The 16,813-nt window shown below is 44.7% G+C and overlaps 3 protein-coding genes across 3 annotated transcripts in view; all 3 read left to right on the top strand.

Moving 5' to 3' along the window:
• The window catches only part of LOC310851730 (phospholipase A2 inhibitor 25 kDa subunit-like), a 1,159,037-nt gene that overhangs the window by 979,100 nt on the left and 163,124 nt on the right, over positions 1–16,813 (top strand). The window lies entirely within an intron of this gene.
• On the top strand, positions 2,241–8,874 carry LOC310850537 (phospholipase A2 inhibitor and Ly6/PLAUR domain-containing protein-like; the record flags this gene model as incomplete). Its single annotated transcript, XM_083752056.1, has 5 exons — positions 2,241–2,595; positions 4,540–4,641; positions 5,571–5,720; positions 7,126–7,275; positions 8,861–8,874. The coding sequence occupies exons 1-5, from the start codon at positions 2,460–2,462 to the stop codon at positions 8,872–8,874; spliced, it is 552 nt and encodes a 183-aa protein (XP_083608182.1). The 5' UTR covers positions 2,241–2,459.
• On the top strand, positions 9,869–15,995 carry LOC310851721 (phospholipase A2 inhibitor gamma subunit B-like). Its single transcript, XM_083754384.1, has 6 exons — positions 9,869–9,982; positions 11,033–11,084; positions 12,213–12,332; positions 12,535–12,684; positions 15,322–15,462; positions 15,655–15,995. The coding sequence occupies exons 2-6, from the start codon at positions 11,036–11,038 to the stop codon at positions 15,798–15,800; spliced, it is 606 nt and encodes a 201-aa protein (XP_083610510.1). The 5' UTR covers positions 9,869–9,982; positions 11,033–11,035; the 3' UTR covers positions 15,801–15,995.

Raw genomic sequence — 16,813 nt, 5'->3', positions numbered from 1 at the left:
AAATGAAGTGGCTCCGTGCCAGGTGACAAATGGTTGGGTCCTCCTCCCCTGACTTGCTGGTAGTTAGAAAGACAAAGAGCAGAGAGAGTTGTGTGAGAGCTAGAAGCTGGAAGCAAAGCTGCAGGCTGGGAAGCCAAAGAAACAGAGCCATGCCTGGTTTCTGCTTCAATCTAAGGCTGTGGCAATGGGAGAAGCAAGACTCTCTTGGCATGTTAGTGCTATGAATCCCTCCATCATAGGCTCAGGTTGTATATATGTGCAAAAAACCCCCACCGTCTCTTCTGCCCATTATTCCAAAGGAAACATGAACCCTAGATAAACGCCAGGAACCACAGGAATCTTGAACTGCTAGGAGATTGGGGTAGCATCATAGGTGTCCACTCTGTGGGGACCTGGTTGCCCAACCCCCCAAAAAATTCCCCATGAAGGGTCTGGGCACCCACAAATTTTGGTGTTGCATGGCACCCACAGCCCTAGGCACCCACGCTTGCAGTGGCAAGCCAACACTGCTGGGTGGCATGCAACACTGGGAACCAGAGTAGGGGAGAATTCTCTTGTGCTTAGTTTCTGCTTGTAGTTTCCCACAGGTGTTGGTGTGATCCCTGTGAGAACAGGATGCTGGACTAGGTGGGTTATTGGTCTAGTCCCACAGGGTTCTTATGTTCTTAATGCACAACACAAAAGGTACAGAGCATTTTTGCCTAAAGCAAATTCAAAGCAAGGTTGGGTGGTTGCTCCTTTGGTGAAATGTTTGAGGATTGTGACAGAATCCCAAAGGGGAATGACTGGAGGATGGGTAACTATCTTTATCTAAAATCTGAAAATGGATCTGAGATGAGGTGTTTCTTCCTTGTTTCTGCGCTTGCCCTCAGTGCCATGGCTAGGGGCCAGGCCAAATGGCTTGCAGTGTCCTGGATGCTTCTCGCAGGATCCAAGGTGCCACCTCACAGGCACATTAAACTGCCATGGCTGGGAGCGCAAGTCTGTCTACTATGATGTGTCCGTACAACAGGGTAAGGCCTCATTCAGACAGCTCTTTCTTCCATTTTCCTGATGTTTGGTTACCTGATAACTTTCATGTTTTATGCAATCTTTCACACAATTTCGCTTCTGGAAATCTAGCAGAACCGAGTGGAATTTTAGCACCCATTCTCATGACAATTGCTGGCTAATCTGCGGCTCTCCTGATGTGGGACTATAACTCTATGATGTGGGACTATAACTCCCACCATCTCTGACCAGTGGCCACTCTGGCTGGAGCTGAGTGGAATAGGAGTCCAACCAGATCTGGAGAGCAACACATTGGCTACCGCTGAGTTTTCCTAGCCTGCCCATAGCAAAGAAGATATACAAATTAGCAAATGTTTGGAACAAGTCAATGTTTCAAATGCGGATACTTTGATTTTTGCATAGCAAGCAAGAACTAACAATATGGTGGGACTAGGAAGGCCTGGGTTCAGATCGCCACTCAACCATGAAACTCCCTGGGTGATGTACATTGGGCTCATACTATCTCTCAGTCTAATCAGCCTTGCAGGCTTGTTAGAATAAAAGTGTGGTCTTGCCTTGCCTGGCTCCATAGAGGTATTTGCTCAAATCCAAACGCAACACGTGGCTAATATGTTAGGAGTCATTTTGCAAAGAAACAGAAGAAGATGCTTGTAACTTTAAGAATTGTTTCTTTAGTTCACGGTGTGGTTTTCTGATCTGATAGGGTACAGCTGGTTATGAGTATAAAGGGAGATGGATTGCAATTTGTTTTTGCCTGCAAAGAGGACACTCACACACTTTGTGTTTGTGCTTGTAAGCTTGTAAATAAAACTCTGTTTGAGTATTTTTACACTTCATGGTCTCTGTCATCTGCTGCCAAGAGATACAGCTCCAACATAATAATGTATTATCATTAGTTCGATCATACTATAAAATATACAAATCATAGGCATGCACACATAATTTATGCATAGTTATGCAAAGGTTTTTAAACAAGAAATAATAAGCGTAATAAATTGCTGTCAGGGAACACCGCGGCAAAGGCAGGATTCCTTTCAATAGCAATATTGTAGTGGTAGGTGCTCCAATGTAGGGAAAATATATTCAAATCGCTTTGGAATGCAGCAATAAACAGCAAACAATACAGGAACAGAGCAGTGTTTCAAGGATAAGTCAACTGTTTAAAGTCAGTGTTTCCACAGAGGAGTGGGAGAATAAATGGAATGAGTCATAATATGTAAGGTGTGTGACAAACCGGTAGAAATGCATCACGTTTGCCATCAGATTTGTTGTCTGTATCCAACGATTGTTCCAGAAAGTCCTTGAACCCCAGGTAGATATTGCACAATACAACAAGAGGGGCATCTCCACCCATTTGCCTTACAGGTATTTACACAGCACAGCAATCCTTTTCCTGCAGTTCATTGGAGTAAGTCATTCAATGTTGACATAGGGGCCCCATCTATAAAATGCCCTCTGCACATAAATCTGGGCGCAAGAAGCACTCAAGCTCAGCATTGTTCCTGGCCCTACCTTACAACACCATGGTGCCTCTCCTTGTGCTCTGCCTTCTTTCACCACTCTTAGTTGCCTCTCAGGAGCCACGTAAGTTATTTATCATTGATCACATCCATTTTCCTACTATGCTGTTAGGGACAGAATGAAAGACCAGTACTTTGGGATGACACATCTGTTGGAAAAACACTCGGGAAGGCCACCACCTTCCCAAGGTGCATCTCTCCGGTGGTCACTCTCTGGCTGTAAACTGTTTTTTCTCCATTTAGATTTCCACGCTAGCTTTTGAGTGGATGCCTTTGGTGATGGGGAATCATAGAATCATAGACTGGTAGTAATCTGCTGTAAGTTCTAAAGGTGTTGGCTGAAATATACAGTATTCAGCTAAGTGCTACTCAAGAGTATATATTGCAAATGGATGAGCCTAAGTCATGTCCTCTAACTTCCAAAGGTCTACTCTTAGTAGGTAAAAAGGGTAATGGAAAATGCCACTGTCTCCGCTTCTCCCCTGCTCAGCGGCCTTGGCTGCGGGTGGAGAAGCATTGCTAGCACTGACGCCTAATTCAGGTATGATATTGCTGAAATGGCTAAAGTTATTGCATGCTTGCAAGATCATTCCTGGTGGAGGAGGCAGGGCAGGTGAGGCACCTGTGAAGCTGCCGCCTTTGGAACTTCTGCTGCCTGAAGCAGCCATCTCAGTTTGCTTAATGGCAGAGCCAGTTCTATGCTGGTGCGCTGGTGGGGTTGGAGTTGAAAAGCCATCAGTCCAGCACCCAATTAACACAATTAGCAATTTGTTTAGGCCTGATGAAAGAAGTGCTTCCTCTTGCACAACAACCCATAAGCACCTTCTGAAATTCACTGTTACAAGGCTTGGTGGTAAAACTGCCTTAGAAGGAATGAAAGTAGAATTAGATTGATCCCTGGAGGAGACGCTCCTCAGTGGCTTTGAGCCATGTGAGCTAAAATTTAGATGCTAAATGTAACCTCCTAGGTTCAGAGGCACCATACATCTGAAGGCCAAGTGCGCAAGGCAAACATCTAGGAGAAGGGTGATGTCTTCCTGCCCTGTGTATGACCTTCCTGGACCAGGGCGTCCACTGGACAGTGAGCCCCGTATTCCCAGCTTTGCTTGAAAAGGAAAAGGAAAAGGGTATGTGTCTAGTGTAGGGTTGCCATATTTCAAAAAGTGAAAATCTGGACAAAAAAGTTGTTGAGCTTTTATTGGAAATTCATAAAATCGAGACTTCTGACATCGGTGCCATATGTCCAGATTTTCCTGGACATTTTAGCGATTTCCACCCAGACACTGCTTCCAACTACAGTATTCTGGCTATGTATGTGAAATTCTGGACACATGGCAAAGTTAGGGTAGTATTTCAACAACCAAGAATATTAGGGAAGAAGTACAGACTCTCTCTCTCTCTCTCTCTCTCTCTCTCTCTCTCTCTCTCCCTCTCTCTCTCTCTCTCTCTCTCTCTCTCTCTCTCTCTCTCTCTCTCTCTCCCTCTCTCTCTCTCAGAAATGTTGTGCTCCCCAGCTTTCCCCTTACTTACCCATGAATAATTATTTTGGGCACCCATGTTTCTGAAGGCATGTAGTAGATAACTGGAAGGTGAAAACTGGGCAAGATGGCATTTTGGCTTGAAAAGCACCTTACTTTAAAATTTGTTAATTATAACAACAGCACACATGTAAAGCACCTTGCTTCCGCCAAAGAATAACAGGAGCTGTAGTTTGTCAAGGGTGCTGAGTACAGTTGTACTATGAGGGGTGAGCTACAGTTCTCAGGATTTTGGGTGGAAGCTAAGTGCTTTAAGTACACTTTAAATGCATGGTGTGTACGCAGTCAAGGTCAGAACCAGGAGGACACATTTCACATTGTGCTGTGTACTCTTGGGAATATGCTGCCCACAGCCAGCATTACGCACTGAATGGGACATCCTGTTTCTATGGCTTTCCCCCATTTTGTTCAATGCCTGAGGGTGCTTCAGTCCCATAGTTGTATGATGTCTTTCTCTCGTCTTCCAGCAGCCTTGAAATGTATACAAGGCTACGATGCTACCCAAGCTCCGATAGAATGTCCCAGTGATTTCGACACCTGTGTGACCATCAAGGATGAGTACACACTGACTGGTAAGGAAGCGTTGGAAGAAGGAGAGGGTCATGGAAGCCTGACAAGTATCTGGCATCATGTGGTTCCTATTGGAGGCTTTGAGAATGATCAGAAATCAGCATGACAATTGACAGGGTCGATGGGTTACCCAGTGGTGTGCCGAGGGTTGCTGGCACCCGGGGCAGGCAAGCAGCCAATGCCTCCATAGCACACACACCCCTCATCGGGACCAAGTGGGGCTGTGTTACACCACCTACCTTCCCACACAACTTCGTGGGCAAACCCCCCTGATGCTTGTGAAGAAGAGTGCCATGCTGTACTGTGGTGGCCTCCCTCCACCCACACTCAGTCCGTGAGGGACTGGGCTGCTTTGCTGTCTTCGCCTAGGCAAGGTGGGGATCCCCACAGAAGCCGGAGCCTGTCTGCAGAATTTTGCACCCAGGGCCACTGCCTCCCTGATCCCCCCACGCTATGCCACTGGTCTTGCCTCTGGTACTTGTCCTATTTAGGGAGCCTGTAGCACCCCCTCCTGTGTTTCCGACCTCAGGGTGTCTAAGGTGGTTTTTGGTTCAGGCTGCTGGATGGTAATGATGGCACAGGGCTGTGTATGCCAGTGGCACAAATCCCTATACTTAAAAAGACACTACAACACACCTAGCAAAGTTGCAAACAAGAAGCCTTTTCCCCAGGTCTACCTTGAGATGGTGGGATTGAATCTGGGACCTTGGTCACCAAAAGCAGATGCTGCTATGTTTCTCTGATTATACTGTGTTCTGGTCTGATCTACAGGCTCTTATATTCTGGGAAGCCATATTCCCTTGGGAGAACTTGGAACCAAGGTGGAAGGGCAAGGCAGAGCAGAGACAATGGAGTTAGGCAGAGAATGAAGAGTTCTGGGGGATGGGTCTCTTGACCTGCTGTTTGTCTTTTTTTATCTTCCGGAAAACAGACCCAAAGTTTAATGCAACATTCTATACATGTGGGAGAAATTTTTCTTGTGCCCATGCTTTTACCATCACCACAGCAGATGGGAAACATTTGCGCCACACCTCGGCTTGCTGTACCACAGATGGCTGCAATGCAAACTTAAAATGGGGAGGTAAGTCATCATCTGCCCCCTCTTTGACAACAGAATTGCAAATCTGGGTCCCTCCAGATGTCATTTTCCTGGTGCACCCAGGTTGATTTCTACTCATGGTGCTATTGGGGCAGTTTCAATCATGTTTGCGTGTTTAAAGGTTTGGGGCTAGTCACATGGCTTCATTTCCAATCAGTGTGCATCCCATTACTTCCTGTGGAACCCCCTTAACTTTTCATTTTACAAATGTATTGGTTTATGTTCCCCCCACTTTTGTTGCTCTGGAGCCAGCCCCTCCAGCCAGTGATAACGATGCAGCAGAACCAGAGAAGCATCACTGAACAAATGAATGCAGGATAAATCCACCATAAATGCAGTGTTATTGTTTCAAGAACACGTTGCAAAAAGAAGTTAGAAATTGTTATAACAAAAGAAAAAAACTCTATGTAAAATTGCGTAGAAAGGTTTTCTGCTCTATGGTGCCATCTGGTGTCACAGCATTGTAACAAATGTAAAATGTTCTTTCTTTACTAATCTAGCTGAGTCCATACTCAATTTGCATTTGAAATTGGTAGGAATAGCATGGAGTGTATGAAGTTTTTGTCCCTCTACCTGTTCTCTTCCTAACATAAGGCAGCAATGGAAGTTGTCTCTGGACCTCATTCTTTCTGACAAAGAAAATGTTAAAAGAAAACAACATCAAAATAAAGTGCTTGTGGGGGAACGGGCTCAGTTGGTGCCTGCATGTTGCCAACCACCACTGCCCCCTCAGTTTGGGAATGCCGTCCATAACAAGCAGGTGTTATTAGACAGGTGTGGGGAACCAGTGACACTCCAGGTGTTGCTTAACTGCACCTTCCCTCAGCCCCAACAAGCATGGCCAGCGGGCAAGGATGTTGTGAGTTGGTAGTTTACCAACATCTGGAGGGCCAAAGTTTTCACACACCTGGCATGAGAAAAAGAAATTCTGAGTGTGGGACAGGATGGAGGGGGCGCGAAGCTGACCTCCTAACACTGGCGTTGCTGGGCCCTGCTTGGAAGAGATGAAGGTGAGTTTAGAAAAATGTGGGTCTACTGATGAGCCAGTCCAGGGCTCCCGCTGTTGCATTCACACGACTCCAACCTCCTGCATCCTTTTCCTGCTCCATCATGTGCAAGTACTCCATGTACTGCTGTTTTCCACCTCACTTCTAGCACACACCAGTAGCAGCCACTGTGATGTGATGGATCAGGCAGGGCAGTAGCATGGGTGCTCCATACAGGTAAACGGCAGAAATGCCAGCATTAGGAGACTTGCTTCACCCCAACACACTGGCTGCTACCGGTGTGTGTGTGAATCAGGCCTGTCAAAGTACCATCAGGCCTCTTCTTAGATTCCTATTTAGAAATCCACAAACCACTTGCTTCTTTCTTATTTGCTTCCTAGTTCCTCCAGCTTCTTCAAGAAAGAATGGGCTCATTTGCCCAATTGGATGTTTTGCTGCGACAGAGGAAACCTGCATAGGCGGAAAAGTCTCATGCACAGATGCAGAAAATACTTGCATTAATGTAACAGGGACCTACGGCCCTAAGGAAGGTACTTAGCAGGGGAGGAAGAGGGATTGCATGGGGTAGAGGGAGCAGGTGGGAAGAGAACGCTGCCTCTGGAGCTTCCAGAGATGGACCAACCATGAGCCAAGATGAGATGGACACCTCAGGTGGCAGAGCGAGAGACCTGCTGCCCTGAACCCCAAGTAATAACCTTCCAGGGTGTTCTCTGATGCAAGCATTGTTGAAATGTACAAGAGCTATGCCAGAGCATGAAAGGATTGTATCCATGATAAGGTGCTAATGACTTGTGTGCATTGTCCTTTGGTGCACTAAAATGTCTTGGGTGAGGGATTGAATTTGGGCTCCTTCACATAAGTCATTTTCAAGTGAGTAGAACCTTGAGATCATCTGATCTCAAGGAGGGAGAAAGGTTGTTTTCTGCTGCTCCAGAGAAGCGGACATGGAGCAATGGTTCCAAACTACAAGAAAAAATATTCCACCTAAACATTAGGAAGAACTTCCTGACAGTGAGAGCTGTTCGACAGTGGAATTTGCTGCCAAGGAGTGTGGTGGAGTCTCTTTCTTTGGAGGTCTTTAAGCAGAGGCTTGACAACCATATGTCAGGAGTGCTCTGACGGTGTTTCCTGCTTGGCAGGGGTTGGACTCGATGGCCCTTGTGATCTCTTCCAACTCTATGATTCTATGATTCTATGATCAAGCTAAATGTTGGAATGTTCAGATTGGCCAAATAAGGAAGTCTTGTATGAGTCAGAATTAGGTACATGTAAAGGAATAGAAGGCACATTTCATCATATGTGATGGACTTGTAGAGCAGCTAAAGGATTTTGGGAGATGATATGTAATGAGATGAAAAAAAATATTTAAGAGGACTCTCCTAAAAAGACGAGAAGCTTTTCTTCTAGTGATAATTGGAAGAGATGTACCAAAGAATCAAAGACAAGACAGCTTTCAAGGAGGATGGGAAAATGTTTATAAAGTATTGTAAACATGTTAAAATGCTAGCAGGTTTAGAGTAAGCTAACCAGTAAAAGTTTTTTTTGAGAATAAGGTGGAGGAAAGAATGTATAGAGTAATTATAATATGCAGCAGCAAAATATAATTTGAGAAAACCAAGGAAGGGTGGAAAGGAAGTCAATTACCAAGGGAATGCATACTGGAAAATGTTTGACTAGTTGTATTTTATTTTTTTGAAATTTAAAATTTATAAACAAACAAATATTCTTCACCTAGTGCAAAGTTAAATGATGGGATTCGGTCTTATAAGACGTAGTGATGATGGCCACCATCTTGGACGACTTTCAAAAAGTATTGGACAGATTCACAGAGGATAAAACTGTCAATGACTATTAACCATGTCTACTTGCAGATTCCAAGTCTTTTGTCATGAAGGGTTGTGGAACAAGCAACGTGCGTGAACTCTATAGCCTAATCGGGTTCATTAACGGAACCTGCTACCAAATGCGAACCGCAATATGGAAGCCTGCTAAATCCTCCAACACCAACCATATCCTGGGGAAGAGTTCCTTCCTCCTCCTGCTACTCAGTATCTCCAGCATTCTCTTTATGAAGTTTCTCTCCTAAGTTTCATTCCCATGCCAACCAACTTGTAGGATCCATGCCGTGAGCTTTTGGGCACCGGAATGGACAAATCTGTCAAGATCAGTGCTCCTAAGTTTCTCTTTTTTAAAAAAAACTTAAATTCAATTCTCCACAATACTAGAACAATCTGCATTTTTTAAATAAAAAAACCTGTTGAAAATCCACCCACATTTTAGAATGAATTTCTCCTAAGAAACACAATTTGTAATTGCAGTTTGACTAGAGTAGAGTTTTGCTAGCATTCCCCCCTAAAAAAATGCATTTGTACATATGTTATTATCACCAAAATATGCACTTTTGGCACTTTTCCTACATAAATGCATTTTTGTATACACTGTTTGGTTTATGAACTACATTGCAAAATTCTGAGAAATGTGATATTTGAAAGCTGAGTTTAGTTTGCATATTGATCTGGGAAGGACAAACAAGTTAGTTAATATGCAGACAAAATTGAATTTCTTCCTCAACCCAGCTTGGGGACCAAACCACAATGCCCCTCATCCTCCTCCAGGTTTCTTTTCAGGATTCCCGACTGTTTTTTGAATGAAAGATTGCAGGCCCAATAAAGAATATCCAGTCCAAAAACGGTTCTATTTGCTTCTTCTAGATGACGGTCAATAAGAGTTTAAGGAAGCCTTTAGCACTAAGGGGAGGTCCCAGTCAAAGGGTTCTGTAATGGCTGGGTGGGGTGGCACAGGCGAGGCTACAAAGTTGGTCCATTCTCCTTATCTAGTTTCCCAACCCTGCAATAAATTCAAATAGAGAGAGAGAGAGAGAAATATCATCTCAGTAACTATAGACAGGGATGAAGACCCTATGCTGCCCCCTCTTGATTTTGCTGGACTACACTTCCCACAATTCCTTACTGTTTCAAGCTGGCTGGGGCTGATAGCGATTGGATTTCAGCAAGACTTGGATGGCCAGCTCTGCTGTGGACTGATAAGCAGAAGTTGGAAGAGCAAACTGCTGATCTCATAATCATGTCACACAATAGGTGTTCTAAGCCTCCACAGTTGCTGGGTTTATGCACCTGAAAACTCTAAGAAGCCTCAGCAATGATTCTTGCTCTTCTGCCTACTGAGCATGTCATTGAAGCTTCTACGAGTCGAAGAGGTTGAGTGGGCACCTATGGGGTAATGCGATCCTGCAAGTCACTCGGTCCCAAGCTGTTAAGGGCTTTATATGCATATGAAGGCTGTGGTCACACAGCTGTTTATTCTATTTCCCCAACGTTTCCCTAACTGTTGATTTCCCCATTATATCTGTCACATGACATAAAAGCCACTCGCAGAAAACTAATGGAATATAGTACATATTTGAAACTCATTTCCATGTTATTTGATTCTGGAAAAAAAAATCAGTTTGCAGCTCACTTAACCTGGAAATTCATGGGATTAAAGTCATGAAATTTGGGTGCTGCTATTTCCATGGGGGTCTCATGGGGAAGCAGAAGCATACATGTGTGGAAAGGGTGGGGAAGCAACAACAATGTCCAGTGATGTTTGTTGCTGTGTCATGCCCATTGCTGTGAAATAAATTTAGCATGATGTCCAGGACATAGAAGCCAACTCCTAGGGGCCATGGGGGATTCGGCCCCCACAATAAAACATTTGAGAGTCTGTCCCCCCCCCCCAAGTTGAAGGGCACTCCCATTCGAATGATGTGTGTGCATTGAGTCATGTGATTGATTATGTGGGCGGGGCCCACACAATATTTTATTCAAGTTGGTACCCCTGGTCCAGAATATTGGTCAGCAAGCCACAATTCTGTAACACAACAGGTACTGCAGTATGCAATGAATGTTAGGAAACAAGACAGAAGCACTAGCATTATATTCAGGGGGAAAAACACACCTTAAGAGTAACACCTTTAATTTGGCCCCATAACACATTGACAATCAGAGAGGACTTTTGGGTAGATGTGTAATATGATGATAGGGTCTCGCTCCTATCAGCAGTTGTGCTGTCACGTTCTATGCTCGCTACAGTTTTCTGACCAAGGAAAGTTCCACATCTCCATGGCCAGCAAGCCCATTCTTGTTGCTGGTCACTCTCCCCCATTTATCCTTGGAGGCCAGTTGGACCACCAGCAAAATCCCCCCACAGCTAGACTAGAATAGAGATCCCTGATGTAGCTGCCACCTGAGCTCAAGTTTCCCTTTTTCTTTTGCATGTGTTCCCAAGGCCATGCAGACGTCTCTGATCGTCTACCTTTTCATTCTCCTGCCTGTTACAGGTAGGTCAGTAGGACTTAACTCCTTAGGCCAGGGGTAGCCAGTGTAATGCATTCCAGGCACTGTTGGATTCCAGCTCCCTTGAGCCCCAGCCCATTGATGAAGGATGATGGGAGTTGAAGTTCAACAGTATCTGGAGGCCATAACGTTGGCTACTCTTGCTGCCTTACATCATGTTAGATTATTTGCCTATCTAATCTGATATTGTTTACTCCTGCCTTTGCCAGTTTGGCATCCTGCAAATCATTTGGACAATAGCTCCCAACAGATGGGAGTTGTAGTACAAACTGTGGGGTAACCAGCCTCATATAAGCAACATGCTTATGTCTAATTAATATATGAAGGGGTTAATGTCATAGAGTAAACTGGTCTGCAAGGCTTAGTTAGGCCACTCCCTCTCACCTTGGGAGGAAGGCAATCAAAAGCCTTTGTTTACTTTAATCTACCAGAGAAGTTCAATGAGTGAAAAGGTTTTGAGCTGGTTGCTACAGTTCAGGTCACATGGCTCTTACAAGGCATTGTTGTGTTTCTATACCAATAATTTTGGAACTTTCACCACTGTAACTAAGCCAGATTTCACTGCCTGTGCAACATTTTCTGAATGCTGTATGGAAAAGCACATGAATATGACCTTTGGAGGGTTTGTAAGTAAACCATTTTAACTTACCAAATGTATGGTCTTTTTGTATGCTAGGGGAAGAGGTGAACTTTGGAAGGACCTTTGAAGGACACATCTTAAAGATCTAAAAACCTTTATTTCCATGCTTTACTTTGCTACAATTTTTGTGATTTTATAGCTCTACTGGGGTTCGCTCACCAAACAGCACTTGGCTGGATCTTGGCATCCAGGGAATTCTCCTCCGCCATTTTGTGGTTTACCCAGGGTGCCAAAACCAGATCCTCCAACTGTCCCTGTTTTTTAGGGACAGACTCAGATTTACAGAAGCCATCCAAAGTTTCTGATTTGATCCTGGAATGTCTCGCTTTCCTTGGGACATCCCTATTTTCATTGGAGAAATGTTGGGGGGGTATACAAAATGTCTTGGGCCAGCCCTGAATAAAGCTCACTTGCTACCACCTGACTGGAACTTAGCCCTTTATTTAATTCTGCCATTTCCTTTCCCTTCCAGGAGTTTCCTTGAACTGTGAACGCTGCAGCAGCAGCAACAGTGACTCGTGCATTGGGACGCCCTATACTTGCCCACTATCTGAAGATGCCTGCCTTATCTTCACCTCGGAGAACATCGTTGGTGGGTGATTCTTTGGCCCTTTGCCAAGGTCTGGGCATGGCCACAGGCAAAAATGGGTAGTGCTTCTCTGTGTGTGTGCGCATTTAAAAAGCAAATCAGGATATGCATGTCAAAATAAATGAGTAGGTAAACAAAAATTGGTGTACTCAGATTGACATTGCGGTTGATTTCCTTTTTGCCTTTCCTCCATGAAAAACCCCAGGAAATGACCGATGGTTCTCCACGTTCAAAGGCTGCACCAAGAAAAAGTTCTGCCCTCCAACGCCCATGGGCTTCACTTTCCCGAACCAGCGCAAACGGAGAGCTGCCAAGTGTTGCCACAAAGATCTCTGCAATGCTGGATCAGTGACACGTAAGCACCTTGGCAGGATTTTTCCAAGCTCTTCCTCTTCGATGGGGTGATTCATGTCACCAAACTGCACCCCAACATTGCTCCAAGGGACACCGGTTGCTCCTGGGAAACATTGCTGTGGAGAATTGTGAATCAATCTCAACCAGCACCCATGATTTGTAACACGCTTCATTGCAATGGCAGTAATGACCTCTGAGAACATCTAGTATGAACTAAGTCACATTTAAAGCACATGTCTCCCCACCTCAAAGAATCAAGGGAACTGTAGTTTGTTAAGAGTGCCAGGGATGGTAGCTCCATGATGGGTTAAGGATGGTTCCCAGGATTCTTTGGGGGAAGCCATGTGCTTGTGTATATAGCTTGTGTATACAGTGGTACCTCGGTACAGTGGTACCTTCCAGTAGCACCTTAAAGACCAACTAAGTTAGTTCTAGGTATGAGCTTTCGTGTACATGCACACTTCCTCCATACTCTAGTGTTGAGTGGAGAGGGCAGGGCAGGTTGTATGCCTGAGCCCCCTTCTAATTCCTGGATCCAACACAGATTCAATTCCTGGAACAACCTGCGTAGCTTCCGGCTTGAATTCATGGCCTTCTAAGTACGAGCTGCTTAGGGAAGGTGGTTCTGTGCTGGACAATAAATGGTTGGGTCCCCATCCCTTGACTTGCTGGTACCTCGGGTTACATACGCTTCAGGTTACATACGCTTCAGGTTACACACTCCGCTAACCCAGAAATAGTGCTTCAGGTTAAGAATTTTGCTTCAGGATAAGAACAGAAATTGGCAGCAGCAGGAAGCCCCATTAGCTAAAGTGGTGCTTCAGGTTAAGAACAGTTTCAGGGTAAGAACGGACCTCCGGAACGAATTAAATACTTAACCTGAGGTACCACTGTAGTTTGAATATGCCCCTAGAGTACAGCCATTAGGTTTGCCATATTTTAAAAAGTGAAAATCTGGACAGAAAAGTTGGTGAGCTTTCTCCCCTCTGTTTTTTTTTTAAAGTTGTTAAGCTCTGAATGAGCTATTTTGAAGGGGAAATTGTTGGGTTAGCATACAGCCAGATTTCCCTGGATGTTTAGCCGATTTCTGCCTGGACAGTTTCTGACAGCCACTTGCCAGCTATGTCTGGGAAATTCCGGACATATGGCAACCCTAACAGCCATCATGTTCTCACCTTCAAAACCTGGGGGGTGGGGCTGTTTGTGAACGGTGGGAACAGGATTGCAACTCTACCTCCTCACCAGGCTTTTGGGTGTTAAGCTGGATGCATACAAATTTGTTTGTAAATATTCAATAAACCATTTCCATTCTTTTATAAAAAGTTTGTTATCTTGATTTCTTTTTTCCCAGGTAAGTTTCGTCATCTCTGCATATCCCATAAGTTTTTGTATCCATTCTTCTTTTGCTGGGAATTCTTATTCTTTCCATTTGGGGGCAAGCAACATTCTTGCTGCTGTAGTAGCATACATGAATAAGTTTCTGTACCGTTTGGGTGGTTCTGTCCCTATAATTCCTTTTTTTATGGTGACCATTCTTAAGTCAGGAATAGAGTAGTTGCTTTGGAAGATGGCATTTATAAGTGGTCCATGTTTCGCAAGCGTACTAGCTAGCAGGAGTGATCCCACTTGCCTTCTCTTGGTATGTGTGAATGTGTGGATATGCTCAGAGCTATGACACATTGAAGCTGAACATTGGCAGGTTGAGGAAAGATACAAGGAAGCACTTCTTCATGTAAGCACATAGTTAAACTGTGGAACTCAATCCTTTGGTAGGCAGTGATGGCCTCCAGTTAGAACAGCTTTAAAAGAGGATTTAGACAAATTCATGGAGGATAAGACTATCTGTGGCTACTAGTCACAGTGGCTACACTCTCCTCCATACTCTAGTGTTGAGTGGAGAGGGCAGGGCAGGTTGTATGCCTGAGCCCCCTTCTAATTCCTGGATCCAACACAGATTCAATTCCTGGAACAACCTGCCTAGCTTCCGGCTTGAGTTCATGGCCTTCTAAGTACGGGCTGCTTAGGGAAGGTGGGTCTGTGCTGGACAATAAATGGTTGGGTCCCCCTCCCTTGACTTGCTGGTAGTTAGAAAGACAAAGGGCAGAGGGCAGAGTTGTGTAAGAGCTAGAAGCTGGAAGCAAAGCTTCAGGCTGGGAAGCCAGAGAGACAGAGCCATGCCTGGTTTCTGCTTCAATCCAAGGCTGTGGCAATGGGAGAAGAAAGACCCTCTTGGCCTGTTAGTGCTATGAATCCCTCCATCGTAGGCTCAGGTTGTATATATGTGCAAAAAACAACAACAACCCATATACCATAAAGGCACCACTGTCCTTGCTGCCCATTATTCCAAAGGAAACATGAACCCTGGGTGAGAGCCTGGAACCACTGGAATCTTGCACGACTGGGAGATTGGGGTGGCATCATAGGTGCCAACGCCCTGGGGCCCTGGGTGCCCGAGGGCTCACAGAATTCCCTATGAAGGGGCCACAAAGTTGGATGGTTGCTCCTTTGGTGAAATGTTTGAGGATTGTGACAGAATCCCAAAGGGGAATGACTGGAGGATGGGTAACTATCTTTATCTAAAATCTGAAAACGGATCTGAAATGAGGTGTTTCTTCCCTGTTTCTATGTTTGGTCTCAGTGCCACGGCTAGGGGCCAGACCAAATGGCTTACAGTGTCCTGGATGCTTCTCACAGAATCCAAGGTGCCGTCCCACGGAGACATTAAACTGCCACGGCTGGGAGCGCAAATGCGTCTACTATGATGTTTCCGTACAACAGGGTAAGGCCGTATTCAGACAGCTCTTTATTCCATTTTCCTGACGTTTGATTACCTGATAACTTTCATGTTTTATGCAATATTTCACACGATTACACTTCGGGAAATCTAGCAGAACCAAGTGGAATTTTAGTGCCCATTTCCGTGTCAATTGCTCAGCTTAAACCAAATCAACATTCTTCTCAATTCCTGCAGGTGATGAGATATACACTTATGCCAAACGTGGCTGTGGGACCAAACACGCCTGTGTGAGCGGGCCACGTACTCTCGGGATACCTGGATTGTACGTAGAAATTTGGAAGAACGCCATGTGCACTCCAGCTGTCAAATACATGCACTAGCAAGTTGCTAGGCCCTCAGAACATAAATATGTTTTGAAACATCTCTTCAGCTTCCTGGAAGATAAGACAAGGTTAAAAAAAATGAATCCAGGCATCATTATTAACAGGCAATCTCCATTTCCACTAATCCTATGCAATTTTATACCTTGAATATTTTTCTTTGCCAGTGAATAAAATCATGTCAAGAGTGAAGAAGTTTCTGTTTCTTTGAGGCTCCTGGGATGACTCTAAATAACTGCATGCTCCTTTTTCATGGTTAACAGTAGCCTGTGTTTGGGAACTCACTGCAACAGGCACATCTGTGCAAGCCAGAAATGTCCATCATTTCCACATTGCCATTCTGTAAGTCAGGCATGAGGAATCTTCGGCCCAGATCTGAACTGTCACGAGCAGCAGTTTCACTCGCAAGGCCATGTTCTTCAAACCACACCCATCTGCTCCACACCTGATGTTATATGTGATGTCAGGTGTGTGGCAGGTGCAGATGTGGTTGGATTGGCTGTGTGACCAAGTACCCCATGGGAAGCTATATAGTGCAGCCAGTCCCTGCAGAAAGTAAGGTTGAAGTCATTACCCATCAGGAGGGGATGCTTACAGGGGACCACAAGACCCCAAAGGGTTCCCTACTCCTGTCCTAAGTTTATTCATGCCTATTGATACTCTTCCTGGCTTTCAAAAATTATTGTGCTTTGCAAAATGGTATGTATCCCCTTTCAATCATCCAGTCTTATGCGAGCAAGAGACAGCAGGGAGATAAGTCACAGTCTTGGTATAAAGTCAGTGTTGGGCTAGTAACTGGTACAGCCAGCCAGAAAAAAAGGACATTCGTTTAGTTATGTCATTTGCCATGAACATGTTAATAAGTTTCCTGGGCAGCTCAGAGAATCAGCAAAGCATGAAAGCACATGATTCAGCCATAAAGCAATGAAGACACAGATTTAAATGTAATTAAAATGATGGGTCTTTAAAGTTCTGGGGGAATTAATAAAGCTAGCTCAGTGGTAGATCACCTA

This window comes from Podarcis gaigeae (genome assembly GCF_964106915.1).
Source record: "Podarcis gaigeae genome assembly, chromosome: 8".
In the NCBI taxonomy this organism is placed as follows: Eukaryota; Metazoa; Chordata; class Lepidosauria; order Squamata; family Lacertidae; genus Podarcis; species Podarcis gaigeae.
The sequence above is the reverse complement of the archived record's forward strand: the minus strand, read 5'-3'. Positions and strand labels throughout refer to the sequence as shown.